The sequence below is a fragment of the Thamnophis elegans genome, chromosome 4 (genome assembly GCF_009769535.1).
Source record: "Thamnophis elegans isolate rThaEle1 chromosome 4, rThaEle1.pri, whole genome shotgun sequence".
In the NCBI taxonomy this organism is placed as follows: Eukaryota; Metazoa; Chordata; class Lepidosauria; order Squamata; family Colubridae; genus Thamnophis; species Thamnophis elegans.
In genome coordinates this window covers 5,394,334-5,414,416 of record NC_045544.1, presented here as the reverse complement: position 1 = coordinate 5,414,416, position 20,083 = coordinate 5,394,334, and the positions used below count along the sequence as shown (strand labels likewise).

Sequence of the window (20,083 nt, the reverse complement as noted above, 5' to 3'; positions counted from 1 at the left end):
TAGCTTCTGAGAATTATACATATAAACAGTGTACCTCTTTTTCTTGTTTAGGTACGTGTCTTGTGCATTGGGATGCCCTTATGAAGGAACTATCCCTCCAGCTAAAGTTGCTGAAGTAAGATTATTTCTTCTAAACTAAAACCAAACTAGAATACAGTACGTGTGTATTAAATATCCCTCTGCAACTCCTTATGCTTCCAAATTTGTAGCGATACCGTAGCTGCATGCATGGTTCATTCCCTTGTGATGATTAAAACTGAGAATTCAGGAATACGCTTGACATATATTTATTTATATATAATGCACTCTGAAACTGAACTGCCAAATACCCCGGGAGAGGCACTTCCAATCTTTAAGTCGGTGTCAGTCAGTTCTTCTCACTGAAGGTTTTAAAAAAAAAAACATTTACATTTCAGCTATATAATTTGACTACCATCTTGTCTATTAGCTGTATTATACAATAAGTAGCCTCCATCTGCAATCCAAATACTGAAGCATGAGCCATAGCTATTAGCTGCCATCAAATATACTATGTGTATATATTTTCAGAAGCCAGAATAACTGTCGGTTCTGATAACAATAGAAGCATCGGCTCCCACTGTAAGTTAGTAAGCCAGAAAGTGAAACAGATGGTGGGGATTTTCTTCATTCGATGCAATAAAGGCGCCTTCCTGAACATGTCATGAACACTTCTGCTCAAGCCAAGATTTAGTATTGAAGCTGACAGAATTTATACAATCTGCCTTTTCTTTATCTGAGGAGTAGATGGACTGCAGAAGCAACGAAAATATGTTTTTAAATCTAAGAACCACCGCTGTGAAAAAGAATGTGTGTGTACATGTTTATCTCTGGAAGAGGAATGGCGGAAAAGAAGAGAGCCAGCCATTGATTCATCACTATTCTGTTTTTGACAACCACTTTAAACCCTGAGAAAAGTAATCTCTCGTGCTCTACATTTTTTAATATGAGTTTATTTCCCTCCCTTCAAAAAGGGAGAAACACAAAAATATTGGACAAAAATTTGGAAACGGGTGCAAGAAATTACAGGAGAACAGATAAAATACAAACCCAAAATCTTTCTACTGGGAATAATCAAAGGGAAATATACAAAGAAAATTAAGTACATGTTAACACATCTGCTAACTACAGCTAGAATAGCATTTGCCCAATGCTGGAAACAAAATAATCCCCCCTGGGATGAATTAGTGATTTTAAAAAAACTTTGGATTGTGCAGAGATGGACAAATTAACACTGAAATTAAAAGATAAAGAAGAGTCGGAATATTATGAAATTTGGAACAATTGGTACAAATGGCTGCAAAACAAGAATAAAATTAATTAAGCCAATAGATAGATAGATAGATAGATAGATAGATAGATAGATAGATAGATAGATAGATAGATAGATATAGATATAGATATAGATATAGATATAGATATAGATATAGATATAGATATAGATATAGATATAGATATAGATATAGATATAGATATAGATATAGAACTGTGTATAAAGGTGTGTAAATATAGAAGCAAAATATTATATACATGTACAGGTATGATGACATAACAATGTTGATGTAATGACTGTAAGGTGTTGTAGGAGGGAAAAAATAATAATTAAAAACAATACAAAAAGAGAGAAGGGATGTAAACTCTGGATCCTTTTTAAAAGCAGAAACAGGACCGAAAATACAACTCAGCTAAATATTGATAATCCTTGACTCACAACCATTTTGAAGTTATAATGGAGCCAGTAGAAGTTGCCTACAATCCTGTCCTCAAAGTTAGGCCACTGGGCCACCTGTGTGGCCATGAGATCACAATTTGAACATGGCAGCTGGTTTGCATTTATGACCAAGTACAGTGTCCCCATTGCCATGCGATTATGTTTTGCAATGTTTTTTTTTTTTTGTCAATTTCCAACAAAGCCTAACCTGAGTTTGCTTAACGATCATGTTGTTTTACTTAACCATAGTCATAAAAATTAGCTTGGTCTGGGGTGTTAGGGGGGAGGGGGGATATATAGTATGTGTTAGATTTTAAAGTAACGCGACTGCACTTGTATACTGTTGCTCTTTAATTTCACTGTAAAAATAGGACAAGCTGAATATATTAATAGATAGTAGAAATACACCGAAGGGAGGAGTAGAGGGATAGAAGAAAGAGGGGTAGAGAGGGTGGGAGAGAGGATGGGAGGGAGGGTGAGAAGGAAAGGAGGGAGTGTATCGGGAGAGAGGAGTGGTAGAGGGGGAGGGAAAGTAGGGTAGAGGGGAATGATGGAGGGAAGATGGAAAGTCGGAGGGGGGAGAAAGAAAGAGTGTATGGAGGGTCGAAGAGGTACATTGGGTTTCTATTTTGGGGGGTATTGTTGACAAGAGGAATGGCTATGTTTATTGTTTAATGTTATATGGCCCCGGTTATGCACAGTATATATGTGACTGTACGAAATGAAAATGGAAAATAAAAACACAAAAGGGAAAATTAGCTTGGTCTGGTGGTGACTCAACTTATGACTACAATGGCTTACAACCAAAATCCCAGGCTCAGTCATGATTGTGATTTGAGGACTACCTGAATATGGAGCAGGGTCTACCTTGGTTTTCATTTGTTAAACGAACAATATACTATAATATCACATGGGCCTTTTTCTGGTCTTAATTGGTTTAGGCAGTCTAAAACCTAGCAGAATCTCCTATTGTTTAGTCAAATCTCGATTTAAAAGGCTTATGAAGTGGCAATGTGACATGCATATAAGTGCAAGGATTTGATTTGGCAGTCAAATCTAGATCTCTTTTCCTGACCCAATTCCTTCCAGACCCAGATCCGAAATTCTAAGCCATCACGTTTAGATGCTGTATAAATCTTGGAAAGGAGATAGAAATGGACCAGTTGAAGAGAAAAATGAATGGGTTCCTCAGAAATTCTTCTTTGGCACATGTGAATTTCTAACATTAAAAATTAGACCATTGATATTTCCCTTGTTACCTCTCACTTATCATTGAAAGAACTTTGTTTCTCCCTAATCAGGTCTCAAAAAGGCTATATGGCATGGGATGCTACGAGGTCTCTTTGGGAGATACCATTGGCGTGGGGACCCCTGGCAGTATGAAGAGAACCCTGGAATCTGTTATGATGGAAGTTCCATTGTCCGCTGTGGCAGTGCATTGCCATGACACCTACGGCCAGGCCTTAGCCAATATTCTTACAGCTATGCAGGTAACTTCCAGCCTCTTGAGTTCATCTTCACAACCCTCCTTCGTTCATATGCTTATGTAGGTTGGAGAAAAGAAAGGGAAAAACAAATGCAAATTATGTGCTGAGCTGCTCAGTTCGGAGATTCAAGATTCAATGAATTTGTATGGCGCCCAATCCCGAAGGACTCCGGGCGGCTTACATAAAAACAGTTTTAAAAAATACTAAAAAAATTTAAAATACAAAGACAAAGCAAGTTAAAAGGACACAACATGCACTCAACCTTAGTGGGGCTGGAACTCAATCAAGGGTCAACAGCCCCAGGCCTGCCGGAATAGCCAGGTCTTAGTAGACTTTCGGAAGGCCGAGAGAGTGGGGAGGGTCCGGATCTCTGGGGGTAGATCGTTCCATAGGGCTGGGGCAGCTACAGAGAAGGCCCTGCCCCGAGGAGCCGCCAGACGACATTGTCTAGTCGACGGCACCCGGAGAAGGCCCACCCTGTGAGATCTTATCGGACGCTGGGAGGTATGTGGCAGGAGACGGTCTCATAGATATCCAGGTCCTAGGGCCATGTAGGGCTTTAAAGGTGATAACCAGCACTTTGAAGTGCGTTCAGAGACCGATAAGGAGCCATTGCAGCTCGCGGAGGATAGGTGTAACATAGGTGTATCTCGGTACACCCAGTATCGCTCGATTGATTTAATGCTATTCCAAAGGCATGAAATGCTCTCATCTTCGCTATTGGTTCAGAACCGGGAGTGTGCACAGGAGGCGTAAAGCATCCGTGATAACATCTGGGCGGATGGACGGAGCCTCCTGTCGCCGCCATTATCGGTTCGCCAGAACTGGGGCAAACTGGCAGAATGCCACCTCTGAGATGGGGGCCGAAGAGGCAAGGTTATCATGTGCCCTCCTAATTTCACTTGTGACATAGCAGTTTAGAAATTTGGTTTCTGAATACACTTCATTGGCAGCAGAGAGAATTTATGTGCTCTACAGAGTCAGGTATCCTACAGACACCGTTACTGCAGGAAGGAGTAAAATTGAGGTAAGCATTTTAAATAGTCTTCGAGGAAAAGTCATGGAACTTTGGTTTTATATAGGATAATTGCAGTGAGATTATTATATGCCCCAAAGTGGAAATGTTTGATTCGATCTGTAATGGAGATATGGTTGTTAAAGATGATGGGGTTTGTAGAGATGGCTAAGTTGACTTATTTGATTAGAGACAACATCTGTATTTATTGCTGACTGGAATCCCCTTGTAGACTTTCTGCTTGAAACAGAAAAGGGACTTTTGATTTGTGGTTTTGATGATTAGAAAAGATTAGTCAATGGAAAAAACTGAGCGCTTTTTTTTTTTGTAATCATAGAGTAAGAGATAATTTTGTAATCATACTTGTCTTTGCTACAAAGGAAATTGGGAGTTCTCTTTTTATTTCTTTCCATCTTCTCTTTTTGTGCTATTGTGTTTTTTTCTTTCTTTTTCTTTTCTCTTTTCCCCACCTTTCTTTGGATTAGTGTACACACACACACACAAACACACACTCTCACACAAAGATAGGTAGGTAGGTGATAGATAGATAGATAGATAGATAGATAGATAGATAGATAGATAGATAGATGGATGGATACTGTAGATAGATAGATAGATAGATAGATAGATAGATAGATAGATAGATAGATAGATAGATAGATAGATAGATGGATGGATGGATGGATGGATGGATGGATGGATGGATGGATGGATGGATGGATGGATGGATGGATGGATGGATGGATACTGTAGATAGATAGATAGATAGATAGATAGATAGATAGATAGATGGATGGATGGATGGATGGATGGATGGATGGATGGATGGATGGATGGATGGATGGATGGATGGATGGATACTGTAGATATATAGATAGATAGATAGATAGATAGATAGATAGATAGATAGATAGATAGATAGATGGATGGATGGATGGATGGATGGATGGATGGATGGATGGATGGATGGATACTGTAGATAGATAGATAGATAGATAGATAGATAGATAGATAGATAGATGGATGGATGGATGGATGGATGGATGGATGGATGGATGGATGGATGGATGGATGGATAGATAGATAGATAGATAGATAGATAGATAGATAGATAGATAGAGATATATTCATATATTTCTGAATATGAACATGAATATGAGTATGAATATGAAGGAAGGAATAGCAATAGCAGACTTATATACCGCTTCATAGGGCTTTCAGCCCTCTCTAAGCGGTTTACAGAGTCAGCATATCACCCCTAACAATCCGGGTCCTCATTTCACCCACCTCGGAAGGATGGAAGGCTGAGTCAACCTTGAGCCGGTGAGATTTGAACTGCCGAACTGCAGATAACAGTCAGCTGAAGTGGCTGCAGTACTGCACCCTAACCACTGCGCCACCTCGCCTCTTAGTCTGACAGTAAGGTAAAAATGAGGGGTGGTGGAAGCCAGGGCTGCTAATTCTATTTACAACATCCATATCCACAGGAGGACATAAAACTGGAACCCAGATCTCCAAGAAGGAAACAGCGCTTAAAGAATATTTATCACTTATGTATAATTTTGTGTCTGTGTATATGTATTAATTTTATGAATATAAATCCCTTAGAAGTGCCCAGAGTTTAAACAGAACAAAAATAAGATAAAGGACATTAGAGAAACCATTCTGGGAAAAAAAAATCAAGGACGGCTTTTTTCTTTTTTGTAACAAGAAGAATAATAGCAACAACAAAATACAGCACAGGAAAAGACTGTGACTTTCCCCCTGGTGTATTTCTAAAAAGTTCTTTTTAATCATCATCACCATCTTCAATCATCAACAGCTGACTGACTTCTAACTTACTCTCAGATCTCTGAAGACAATGCATCTGCTTAATTTATCAGAAGAAACAAATTAGGAAGACGTTCAGAAGTTTATAGATGAAATTTCTGATTAACTTAGCTACAAAAATCAGACACTGTTTCCTATTAAAATTGAGCGGTTTTCTGTTGAACCTTTCAATTTTCTTTTCTATGAATGTTGTGCCCTACAGCATAGCAGAGTAGCTGCATCTCCATTACTTTTTCTGTTCTAATAGAAGCAATCAGTTGTCGTTTGCGTTGTTGGGCCTGATTTCTGGAATTGGCAATCTTTTCAAGCAGGAGGTAGACGTGACCCCTCAAAACCGCGCTCGACTAAGCCGCGCCCGATTAAACCGCGTCTCTGACGTCATCAACAGGGCAACAACAGCCAGCGCGGAGAAAGAAGGGCGCTTTAAATAGCACTTTGAAAGCAAGCCGATTTAACTTAAGGTAAGGGTTAGGTTTAGGGTTAGCTTTAGAGTTAGGTTTAGGGTTAGGTTAAGGGTTAGGGTTAGGTTTAGGGTTAGGTTTAGGGTTAGGTTTAGAGTTAGGTTAAGGGTTAGGATTAGGTTTAGGGTTAGGTTAAGGGTTAGGATTAGGTTTAGGGTTAGGTTAAGGGTTAGGTTTAGGGTTAGGTTTAGGGTTAGGTTAAGGTTTAGGGTTAGGGTTAGGTTTAGAATTAGGTTTAGGGGGGTTAGGTTTAGGTTTAGGGGTTAATTTTAGGTTTAGGGTTTACAGCGTGCTTCTGTCTCCGCGCTGTTGTCGCCCTGTTGATGACGTCAGTGACGCAGTTTGGTCGGGCGCGGTTTAGTCGAGCGCAGTTTTGTGGTGGAACCGCATGTAGATATGATTTGATTTTAGGCCTTGGGCACACATACCTGGATGAGTTCATTAAAACATTAGCTTTGCAAGGTAGTTAAAAAAAAATACAGGGAAATTTTTGAGTTATCTTGAAATTTTTAATCAAAAGGCATATTAAGGGGGGGATTTGTGGTGTTACATACTCCATGTAGCATGCCCATCGCATCTTGGAAGGAAGTGTGTTGGGAGGGTTCCTACACAAATCAGTAGCGGTTCACATGTGCACCACCCATGCATTGCTCACTTTGCTCGTGCGCGCACTGGCCACACATTGCTTGTGCATGCGCAGTTTGCTGTAAATATATAAACTTTATTGTCATTGTACATATATACACAGTATACACATACACAAATTTGATTTGATTTGATTTATTGCATTTCTATGCCGCCCTATTCCCAGAGGGACTCAGGGTGGCTCACAAACCAAAATAGGGGGGGTGGGTGGGAATACAAACAAGAGGAAAACAACAGACAAACAACTACAACAATTTAAAAACAATCAACAACCACACAATTCGAGCGGGGACAGGAACTCGTCAGCCCCAGGCCTGTCGGAACAGCCAGGTTTTAAGGGCTTTGCGGAAAGCCTGGAGGGTGGTGAGGGTCCGAATCTCCACGGGGAGCTCGTTCCAGAGGACCGGAGCAGCCACAGAGAAGGCCCTCCTCCGGGTGGTAGCCAATCGGCATTGGCCGGTAGATGGAATTTGGAGGAGGCCTAGTCTGTGGGATCTAATAGGTCTGTTGGAGGTAATTGGCAGCAGGCAGTCTCTCAAGTACCCAGGTCCAATACCATGAAGGGCTTTATAAGTGACGACTAGCGCCTTGAAGCGTATCCGAAGACCAATAGGCAGCCAGTGCAGCTCGCGGAGGATAGGTGTGACGTGGGTGTACCGAGGTGCACCCACAATCGCTCGCGCGGCTGCATTCTGGAGAAGCTGAAGTCTCCGAATGCTCTTCAAGGACTGCCCCAAATGTTTGTGTGCATGCGTGAAGACCATTAAAAGCTAATAAATAAGATGCTAGCAATGACAACGGAGACCGGGGAACCAGTTCGAAGGTGTGACCAGCCTGGGTCTCTGCCAGTTCTGCGATGCACACCAGATTATCACTACTGGTTCGGCTGAACTGGGCTGAAGCAGGAGCAACCCACCCGTGAAGTGTGTCCTTTTTCATCCTCTCCCTCTGTTGCCTCTATGGAAAATGTTCTGGGTATCTTCTTCCAGCAGCTGTAGCAAAAATATGGCTCTTCAAAATCCAGTAACTCTTGGCTGACTCTCGGCAATATCTAAACCACTGAATAAGGGATCTCGCCCAAAAAGGGATTGTTCTTTAAAGTTGCTTGCCTTCTATATTGTGGGCTAAGTGATGAGAGAATGATTTTCCTATGGCAACACATTATGGTAAGGAAAAGGAAAAAGTACTGTAGAACATTGGTGGGATCAAAAGCAAATGAAATAACATTTTTAGATTGTAAGTAATGCATGGTTTCACCTTTGGTAAAACTGAAGGAGACTGCTGAGGAATATAGATTCAGGGTTTTTTTCAAGGCCAACACAGTGACACTTACTGAATGCCAGTGTAATAGCAATAGCAATAGCAGTTAGACTTATATACCGCTTCATAGGGCTTTCAGCCCTCTCTAAGCGGTTTACAGAGTCAGCATATTGCCCCCAACAATCCGGGTCCTCATTTTACCAACCTCAGAAGGATGGAAGGCTGAGTCAACCCTGAGCCGGTGAGATTTGAACAGCCGAACTGCAGAACTGCAGTCAGCTGAAGTAGCCTGCAGTGCTGCATTTAACCACTGCGCCACCTCAGCTCTGTAACTGATATGCTATCTTGGCTTTGACTAGCCACAAGAAGCAACAATACGACTTCCAAATTTTACAATTTGTGAAAAAATGTAACAGAAAAAAATCAGGAAAAGGGAAAATATCGGTGGAGCTGTTCCTTGTCTTTTTCTTTTTTCTTTTGGTGCTGTCTTGTTTCCTTTTAAAAGTTTGAATGGTAGCACAAACAGAAATGTTGTACACTATTGGAAAGAAATGCAAATGGAAAATGGAAATCAGCTTCCTGTTTGGAAATCATACCAGAAAGGTAGTCAAGGTTTTGATCTGCTGATTTCTGCTTTTTAAAACATGTTTCTTATAGAAATATGGGAACTCAAGATGAGATTTCCAGTTTTCCACTATTAAACTGCAAAAAAAGAAAAGAAATAGTGGGATAAACAATACAGATCAGATATTTTTGGATATCAGTTATTAACAAGGGTGATATATACTTCAGGGAGCAAATAAAATTTTGGCTCCCGAAAAGCAATATGTGTAACAAAGCTTATTTTATGAATACATATGGGTTCTTGAGTCCAGGAAATTGAATTCATTCAAAGTAATGTTTCTGAAAAAGACCCTGTTAATGTTCTTAACCTGATGCTGTAAGAAGAAATAAATAGTGAGCTTCTTTTACTGATTCTAATTTATGTTTTCTTAGTAGCGCTCACTATGAGGGAAAAGAAAATGTGAAAAAGAAACATGGCACTTTAAAAAGAGTTTAAAATGTCTAATAATAATAATAATAGGTGAATGTATTTTCAGGCAAGGGTCAGTGATGTAGTATTTATAGGGACCAAAACAAATGCGACTTCTTATATAAAAGAGCCAAGGTGGCACAGTGGTTAAATGCAGCACTGCAGGCTACTGCTAGATCAGCAGGTCAGCGGTTCAAATCTCACCGGCTCAGGGTTGACTCAGCCTTCCATCCTTCCGAGGTGGGTAAAATGAGGACCCAGATTGTTGGGGGCAATATGCTGACTCTCTGTAAACCGCTTAGAGAGGCCTGAAAGGCCTATGAAGCGGTATATAAGTCTACTGCTATTGCTATTGCTATTGCTATATACTGTAATTCTGCAATTAAAGGATTAAAAGAGCTAAAAAGTTTTGGAATTATTATAGCAATAGCAGTTAGATTTATATACCGCTTCATAGGGCTTTCAGCCCTCTCTAAGCGGTTTACAGAGTCAGCATATCGCCCCCCACAATCCGGGTCCTCATTTTACCCACCTCGGAAGGATGGAAGGCTGAGTCAACCCTGAGCCGGTGAGATTTGAACAGCCGAACTGCAGATAACAGTCAGCTGAAGTGGCCTGCAGTACAGCACTCTAACCACTGCACCACCTCGGCTCTTATATCTCATAAGATTTCAGTGTTCAGGCATGGGAACTTATAACATTTCAGACGTCATTCATTTATGAAGTCCAGTTAACATACTCCTGCTTTAAAAGTCCTCTAAACAATATTTAAGGGGTTTGTGATTGTACACTCTGGTTTCCCTGTTAAATCTTGCCTCGTATAAAACTTTAATCCTATCTGGTATTTGTTCTATTTTCTCTGAATAGACATCAGTGAGGCAATTTGCATGAAGTGTCATGGGTTTTTGGTTTTTTCTGCTAGAAAATTATATTCACATGATGTTTCTGACAAAAGGGAATATACCTGTGAAACTTGAATGCTGGCCTGAAGCCTTAGCCTAATTGATATGTGAAAACCAGGCATAAAGAACTCTTGTGGCAAACCTGTGCTTTATGACTGATTAAGTTCTTTGTATAAAGAGGCACATAATAGGATCCTTGGTGTTCTGATTAATTTCTTGCAATAGCAATAGCAGTTAGACTTATATGCCGCTTCATAGGGCTTTCAGCCCTCTCTAAGCGGTTTACAGAGTCAGCATATCGCCCCCACAGTCTGGGTCCTCATTTCACCCACCTTAGAAGGATGGAAGGCTGAGTCAACCCTGAGCCGGTGAGATTTGAACCGCTGAACTGCTGAACTGCAGATAGCAGTCAGCTGAAGTGGCCTGTACTGCACCCTAACCACTGCGCCACCTTGCAGACATTTCATTATTCTAAAGTAGGCAATGTAATCACTGTTAGCACTGATGATGCTGCCTAGTTTGGTAATGAAATGCCTGCAAGAAAACAACCAAGCTTAGAGAGCCTCCATCTACCTACCTACCTACCTACCTACCTACCTACCTACCTACCTACCTACCTACCTACCTACCTACCTATCTATCTATCTATCTATCTATCTATCTATCTATCTATCTATCTATCTATCTATCTCCCTATCTCCCTATCTCTATCTCTATATCTATATCTATCCCCATCCATCCATCCATCCATCTATCCATCCATCCATCCATCCATCCATCCATATACCTAAACCTATACCTATCTATCTCTCTATCTCTCTCTATATATATGCCTATACCTCTATCTATCTATCTATCTATCTATCTATCTATCTATCTATCTATCTTATCTATCTCCCTATCTCTATATCTATATCTATCCCTATCCCTATCCCTATCCATCCATCCATCCATCCATCCATCCATCCATCCATCCATCCATCCATCCATCCATCCATCCATCTATATACCTAAACCTATACCTATCTACCTATCTCTCTATAAATATGCCTATACCTCTATCTATCTATCATCTATCTCTCTATCTCTCTATCTCTCTATCTCTCTATCTCTCTATCTATCTATCTATCTATCTACCTACCTACCTACCTACCTACCTACCTACCTACCTACCTACCCCTCTATCTCTATCTCTATCTCTCTCTATCTCTCTCAAATCTCTCTATCTCCCCTCCTTTCTCTGAAATTTATGATGCATCAAGGAACCCGGAGAATCTGAAGCTTGATGTGGTATGATTAATGAATCAGTAGGCAAAGATTAGTTTATGGAGCTTATTTAAATTGTTTTTAAACCACTTCCTTACGCCAATAGCGGACAACCGCAGTATCTCCAGAGGCTGCTGAACAACAAGACCCATGGGCTACAGCAAGAAGTGCTGGGAGTTGTAGCTGAGCAGTATCTGGAGGGTCATACGTTTGGTGTGGATTGGACTGACAACCAGAGTAGGACGGCTGAGTAGGTTTCGTGGGCCTTGGCATTTGACCATAAATCTGGAGCTCAAAAGAGGGGGTGGGGTGGGGTTTGGAATGAATGTAGGGAGTGAAACCAAGTGTTGACAAGAAGCTTAAGCTTAGCACAATACTTTGCAACTGCAGAAACCTGGCAGCAGTTACAGATCGTTCTTCGTGTACAACCTTATTCCGAGGGCTCGCTTTGAGAATTAAGAAGAGAAGCTGGCGCTGGTTCAAAACCTCAATAATTTTCCCCTACCGTTTTCGTGTTTTGGAATGAAACGTTTCTCAAGCATCTGTCAAACATGCAGGGGGAGTTGCCATGTCAACTAGGTATAAGAACTATGTACCGTTTAGAGGAGGAAATCCAGAAGCCTCGTCTTCATTGAAGGAAAAAGGATGATACTAGAGGTTGACTTTGGGCTCACCATTTTATACAGCTCTTATACTCAGAGTTTCCTTTGGTGAATTGATTTCCACTGGCAAGTCATGTCCATTTCAGCTTCTCTAATTAAATACGTAACTCTGAATTTTTCAGCTCCTCGTCGTCAGCCAAAATCCATCTATCGTTGCCTGCTTTCCATTAGCAGAAGGAATTGTTGTTTGATTTCCCCATCTTGGGGGGTCTGGTTTTGAAAAATCATTTTGTACTTCATAAATAGTAAAGAAACTTGGAATTATGTAGTAACATTCATTGGAAGCTCTCAGCACTCTATTGGCCCAGTGAGTTTCTACTGAATTAATGGTTTGTTAAACCAAGTCTCAATTATGAAATGTCTTCTAAGATTCTTCCTCCCTTATGGTCGCATCTGCATCTCTGCATGCGTGGTTTGCAATCGAGTTTCTTCATTCAGATGTAATGATGTTTCTAGTGATGCTGCTCTTGCATTTCCCCTAATAACTATATCTCGTTGACTTTGTAAAATATATTATTAATGTTCCAATTTCAAATAGAGGTGGAATAGCAATAGCGATAGCAGTTAGACTTACATACCGCTTCATAGGGCTTTCAGCCCTCTCTAAGCGGTTTATAGAGTCAGCATATCGCCCCCACGGTCTGGATCCTCATTTCACCCACCTCGGAAGGATGGAAGGCTGAGTCAACCTTGAGCCGGTGAGATTAGAACCGCTGAACTGCAGATAACAGTCAGCTGAAGTGGCCTGCAGTACTGCACCCTAACCACTACGCCACCTCGGCTCTTCATGGTCCCTTCATGGTGGAAGCACACTATATGTGTGATAATAAGCTTCATCGTTTCTAGACGAGAAAAACATCAACAAGGGATTGACCAAGGATCAGTGCTCAATGTCATGGGAATCCCTAAATGAAATAGATGTAAAGGGAGGTTTTCTCTCTCTCTTCATTTTCAAGTGATTTCCTTATTTATTATATTTAGCAAGGCCTAGTTAGACTCTATCAGCAAAAGTTATAAGAGCAAGCCCTGTTACAGAGAGTCTATTTCCTGTCTACTTCCTATTCCAAGAACGTTGTTCAAGTTCCTCTGAACCGAGTGTTTAGTCATGCATAATGAGAATGGGATCAGGTATGTTATTCTTCCTCTAAATTCCTTGGGTAAGCCAGGGAATTTGGTTAAAGAGAAGATTTGGCACCAAATTCTGCTTGTAGGGGCTTAAAGGAGAGTAGCACTCTCTGTTTGGTGGTAAATGATCAGCAGTGTTGCCAATACCATAGAGCAGTGTTTCTCAAGCTTGAGGTTTTTAAGAAGTGTGAACTTCAACTCCCAAAATTCCGCAGCCCCAAATTCTGGGAGTTGAAGTCCACACTTCTTAAAGCTCCTAAGCTTGAGAAATACTGCCATAGAAATATTTTGTATTTGTATTTGTATTTGGTTTATTTGTATGCCGCCCTTCTCCAGGAGGGACTCAGGGCGGCGAACAACTCAGGGGGGGAAGGGAACATAAACACAATACACATAATTAAAATACACGAAAATCACACAGCCATACCAGTCGAGATGGGAGGGGAACTCATCAACCCCAGGCCTGCCGGCACAGCCAGGTTTTGATGGCTTTTCAGAAGGCCTGGAGAGAGGTGAGGGTCTGGATCTCCGTGGGGAGTTCATTCCAAAGGGCCGGAGCTGCTACAGAGAAGGCCCTCCCCCGGGTAGTAGGCAGATGGCATTGGCTGGTGGACGGAACCCGGAGGAGGCCGCCCCTGTGAGATCTGATGGGTCTTTGGGAGGTAATTGGCAGCAGGTGGTCTCTCAAGTACCCAGGTCCAATACCATGAAGGGCTTTATAAGTTACGACTAGCACTTTGAAGCGTATCCGGAGACCGATCGGTAGCCAGTGCAGCTCGCGGAGGATAGGTGTAACGTGGGTGTACCGAGGTGCACCCACAATCGCTCGCGCGGCTGCATTCTGGACGAGTTGAAGTCTCCGAATACTCTTCAAGGGCTGCCCCATGTAGAAAGCTCTTCAAGCCAACCTCCCCTCCCCCCACAGAACTTACTTCTCCACTTAGTAAGGAGGGGAGGTATTGAGGTATTGAGAGGCAGGAAAAATTACTACTACTACTACTACTACTACTACTACTACTACTACTACTACTTCCTCCTCTTCTTCTTCCTCCTCCTCTTCTCTTCTCCTTCTCCTTCTCCTCCTCCTTAGAAATTTATCAATGGGACTAGATAGGATGATCGTTTATTAAGTTTGTATTAAGGATAAAATAGCCAGGGAAACTTGAGATCGAAAGGAGCTGGAGGAATGGCATTATTCTAGCTCACTTGCTCTTGCTGAAAGTAGACAACGTCTGAACACTGCAGTTGGGAGGAGATAATACAGAAATGTTATTTGGGGGCAAGTTTATATTCATAGAGGATATCGAAGGAGAGGATGGGAAAGGTCAGCTCTTGAATAGTCTTCAAGAAATCCTTGAATATTTTAAGGTAACGTGACTGCACTTGTATACTGTTGCTCTTTAATTCCACTGTAACAATAGGACAAGCTGAATATATTAATAGATTGTAGAAATACACCAAAGGGAGGAGTAGAGGGACAGAAGAAAGAGGGGTAGAGAGGGTGGGAGAGAGGACTGGAGGGAGGGGGAGAAGGAAGGGAGGGAGCGTATCGGGAGAGAGGAGTGGAAGAGGGGGAGGGGAAGTAGGGTAGAGGGGAATGATGGAGGGAAGATGGAAAGTTGGAGGGGGCGAAAGAAAGGGTATATGGAGGGTCGAAGAGGTACATTGGGTTTTTACTTTTGGGGGTACTGCTGATAAGAGGAATGGCTGTGTTTATTGTTTAATGTTATATGGCCCCAGTTATGCACAGTATATACGTGACTGTACGAAAATGAAAATGGAAAATAAAAATACATTTATGAAGAAATCCTTGAATGGCCTTGAAGAAAGAGGTTGAACTAAATGGAGAAGACTTTGTTCAGTGGTAGGCCACTGAAGTAGGCTTATATTCTTAATGAATGAAATCTCCCAGACATGTATTGCAGGTCTAAGTATTTTGCGCTTGTTATAAAGTCTGTGTTTCTCATCCTTTCCATTCCTTTACAAACCTCAAGAGGAAGAGATTCACATCTTCTCTGGGCTTAAGTAGCTTACTCTATTGAACCATTACTGCCATGATAAAGAAATGTTATTTTCTTGCAATCTAATTCAAGTGGCCTTTATGCAGTTGCTTTAGTGTGAGCTTCTCTGGTTATCATACTAAACAGCAATATCCACTTCTTTTAATGAAAAACTTCATATTTTCAGAGATAAGTTTTAACAACTTTACTATTTCGCTTTCCCATTTAAGGTGTGACTTGAAACCAAGAGGAAGGTAGCAATAGCAATAGCAGTTAGACTTATATACCGCTTCATAGGGCTTTCAGCCCTCTCTAAGCGGTTAACAGAGTCAGCATATTGCCCCCCACAGTCTGGCTCAGTGATGGGATTCAAATAATTTAACAACCGGTTCTCTGCCCTAATGACCAGTTGGGTAGGCATGGTTCGGTGGTCATGTGACTGGGTGGGTGTGGCCAACTCAACATCACTCACGTCAATGGGTGCTTCGCATCAAGTGTTACAATGTAATAAGAGTTAACAGGAGGCAGTTTCTGTAAGCAGGGCAATAAAGATGAGGCTAGAAACAACACCAGAATGTTTCCTTCCTGCCTTCCTTACAGGATTAGCCCTGTAAAGTGGAAAAAACAAAATGAGATTTCTTCGAACAACCGGTTCTCCGAACTGCTTAGAAAGTTACCAACCGGTTCTCCCGAATAGGTGCGAACTGGCTGAATCCCACCACTGGTATGGCTGGATCAAACCAAATTGTACGAACCTAAAACCCCTCATTTCCTATCATGCCAGTACAAAAAAACAAATATCCAACTTTTTAAAAACATTATTTGGGGAGTCCAGTAAATATGAAACAACATTTTTTTTATGAACTATCTGTATTTTTAAATGGTAAAAAAGAGTATATTTTACGTTTCCCATTGAAATAATTGGGGTTTTGGAATGCACTCAAAAGCAGGAAAACAGATGCTATAGTTTGACAGGAAAAAAAAAATCCCCAGGTTTTAACTTTGGTTTCAGACACAATATTTGTGTACTGATGGAATAATAGCAAACTGCATTGCAAAACACGGTACAAAAGCGAAAGGAAAATATCATTTAAAAGAGGGAACACAACAAAAGCCCATCTCGCTCTCATGTGTCAATAATTTAGCGCAGCCCACACCCAGCCTAGAGTTCTCCAGATGTTTTGGGACTCTCCCCTTCCAGAACTCCCAGCAATATGGCTCGTAGCCATTTTGGCTGGGGATACTGTGACGGGTAATCCCAGCACATCTGGAAGCTGTCGGGTGAAGGGAGGCCGGTTTAATGCAGGGCAGAAGAATAGGGAGTCGCTGCGAACGACGGCCCATCCCACCTCAGGCGCACTAGCAAAAAGTGATCTAAAGTTAATCCAAAGACCGAATTCTGGTTTAGATGCATTTGGCAGGCTGAGGAGAAGGAGAAGAAAGGGGGAAAAAAAGTCAGCGAAAGGAAAGCAATTGGTGGAGCTCTAGAAAATATTTTTGAAATTGTCCATCCGAAGTCTTTGATAATTAGAGGCTACCGAGTAGAGATTGACAGAGGAAATTACCGTCAAACGTTTACACAATAAAATATGTGCCTAGGACCATATCCGATGCTGATATTACTCAAACCAGAGTCCGGAAATGTACGCTGGAAACAAAACTTGGTCCCTTTCTGGGGCCAACACAAACAGCAATTACAGCTCAGTGTGAGAGGCATCCTAAAAAATACTACTGCCTATCAGTAGTTCGACCAAGTCAGCACTTTGGGGTAATTGTAGGGGAAAGGGCTGAAAAACATTACACATCTCAGCAAGAAATGGCCCTTTTATACCTTTAAAGTCATCCTTGATAAAACAATCCCGGGGTCAGGAGAAGGCTACTGTGCCAATTTTGCTCTCGCCATGGGATCGGTGGACATCTGGTTGAGCTACGGAAGCTGGGAAACGGCTTTAATATTCTCCTGACAGTAAAACGAGACATGTGGAAAACATTCTAACCTGTTAATCTGTGGCGCTCCTGAAAAGAAAGAAAAAAGAGGAGCGTGGGGACATTTGGCTTTATATTTTATAATGATAAATAGCGGGTCTCTTGAGTCCAGCTGCAAATAGATTAATGGCACCAAAAAGGAAAAAAAAATGAGCCTAAATAATAGGATCGGTCACTTGTGTTACTCTTCTGATGGGCTCAATGGCAGAAGTAACAAGGAACCTCTATCCTCAAAAGCTTTACAACGGATCTGTTTTACAAAGCTCTGTTAATACTGTTTGCAGAAGAGTAGAGCTCCTTCACCAGCATGAACTGAGTGGGACCTACGTAGCTTTGGGCAGATGTGCAAAGCAGACCATAGTGTTGCAACTACAGGTATTCCTGAACTTATGACCCCACAAGTTGGGTCCAGAATTTCCATTGCTTAGTGTTCTGATCCCCCTCGTTCCACACCCAAGCACACTCCAAGCCAGAGATAAGTTACAGCATTTAATTAACAGACAGACAGGTCCTTGGCAGCAACTCAGAACAGACAAGCTTGGGCAGCAATAAACACAGATAAGGCTTGGCAGCAATCCAGCCTGCCAAGCTCATACCAAGTTCTCCGACATTCGATTCTGTGTTGACTTCTGAAAGAGGGGCGTGTGCACAAGTAGCCTTTTTATAGTCTGGAGAGGAGCCTAATGACCACCAGCTGAGTGCAATCACCTCCTGCAATTGCGTAATTGTTCCTGACGCCTAGTAGCTCTTTGATGGCGTGCATCCAGGAACAACTCACTACTGGTGTCCGGCTCACTCTCCCTTGTCTCCTCTCCACTGGTCCAAGGCTCAGGTGCCTCCTGGTGGCTAACCCTAAGCGGTTTACAGAGTCAGCATATTGCCCCCACAGTCTGGGTTCTCATTTCACCCACCTCAGAAGGATGGAAGGCTGAGTCAACCTTGAGCCGGTGAGATTAGAACCGCTGAACTGCAGATAACAGTCAGCTGAAGTGGCCTGCAGTACTGCACCCTAACCACTGCACCACCTCGGCTCTCAGTTCAGAAGTGGCAATAATACCTATTTGTCTTCTCTCACCTAGCCTACAGTCTGGGGATTTCCTGCTAATTCACCATCCGAAGACCAATCAGATTTGGCCCTGGTTAATTTTTTCCCCCCTAGATCAGCTAATTGTTTTCATGGGTAGAAAATTGCTAAACCAATAACAGGCATCTCTCCTCCCAAATGTATGCCAAGTGTATTGTACATGCAGATTAATTTCACAGTTTGCGGAATGAATGATATTCTTAGCCTTATATTCTACGCACTTATGTAAAGCTGGAAAAAAAGATCAAACCTATGAACTAATTGAATATCTTGAAGCTAAACTATTGGTTATATTACCCAAAAACATCGTCCAAAATAGAGTGGCCAGTAGTCTTTGCCAGAATGTTTTTCTACGGTCAAGATTTCATTATTAGAAAAAAAAATAATACTGAAAACAGCAGAACATTTACTGCAGGGGTGGCCCAACCTTGGAAACTTTAAGTCTTGTGGATGTCAACTGCCCTAATCAACAAAAGGTTAGACAGCCTTGATTCAGTATATTCAGCAAATTTTTGAGTTTCAAAGACAACCTTACCCAAATGGATGCAAGCCAGGACCTTCACAAAAACCTAATAAACAAAGAATAAAAACTCTTTAAAATTGTAATCTTGGAGTTCACAGTTTTGGGTCTTCAGCAGTAGAGATACCATATGTTGACTGCAGCAGTTAAAAGGGCCAGAGAGGATAGCAATAGGTGCCAATAATTCTAGCTTGCGCCCAGCACTCCCTCTCCCCGGGCATTCATTGTTCAGAATTTTTTTTCCTGAACACAGATAATCATCATTTTACAGGAGAAAATATATTTTGGGCTTTAAGGAAAGAAAGTTCTGTACTGTTAAGAGCAGAGGTGGGTTCCTACCAGTTCGCACCTATTCGGTAGAACCGGTTCATCAAATCTACCGAACTGGTTAGAAGAGGTTCCACCAGTGGACCCGGAAAGCAGGCCACACCTACAGAAGAGGTTCTGAAATTTTTACACACTGGTGGGTGTGTAATGTCCCGCAGTTATCTACGCATTAATAATGATCTAGTAATATTTCCTTATATATTTTAGGGACCTTTCCTTACATAATTGGTGTTTTCTTTCATACTTTTGGATTTCTAATTTCTGTTTCCGTTAGTTGGCAATTGCTAAAACCAATCCCACGTGAAAAAGTATTCAAAGCCTTCTTGATTTTAATTGTCAATTTATTTATTCCTGCACATTGTAATATTTATTCATTTACATATCTCTGCTTTTCCACTGTTGTGCAAACACAATTCCAGCAGCTGCTAACATGTGTAAAATTAAATATATATTATACTCCCTTTCAAATAGCCAACAAAATATTTCTGGTTTTAATTCCATATCTTGCTTTACGATTGCTTCTAACCACTAACTTCTGAATAGCTACTTGGACCGACCTAAGTACTAATTCATAATTTCATATCGGGTCACATGGGCGGCAAGCCACTCCCATCCGGTCACATGGGTGGCAAGCCACTCCCACAAAGGAGGCCACACCCACAGAGTAGGTTCCAACAATTTTTGAAACTCACCACTGGTTAAGAGCCTAAGGTGTAGCTGCCTATTGATCTGGATTGAGAATGCTGGGTCT

General features: G+C 41.5%; 1 protein-coding gene across 1 annotated transcript in view; it reads left to right on the top strand.

Moving 5' to 3' along the window:
* HMGCLL1 (3-hydroxymethyl-3-methylglutaryl-CoA lyase like 1) overlaps positions 1 to 20,083 on the top strand; it is a 65,066-nt gene that overhangs the window by 34,417 nt on the left and 10,566 nt on the right. Inside the window, exons 7-8 of the mRNA XM_032215158.1 lie at positions 52 to 115; positions 3,031 to 3,219. Of these exons, the coding sequence (XP_032071049.1) occupies positions 52 to 115; positions 3,031 to 3,219 (253 nt within the window). The remainder of the gene's footprint in view (positions 1 to 51; positions 116 to 3,030; positions 3,220 to 20,083) is intronic.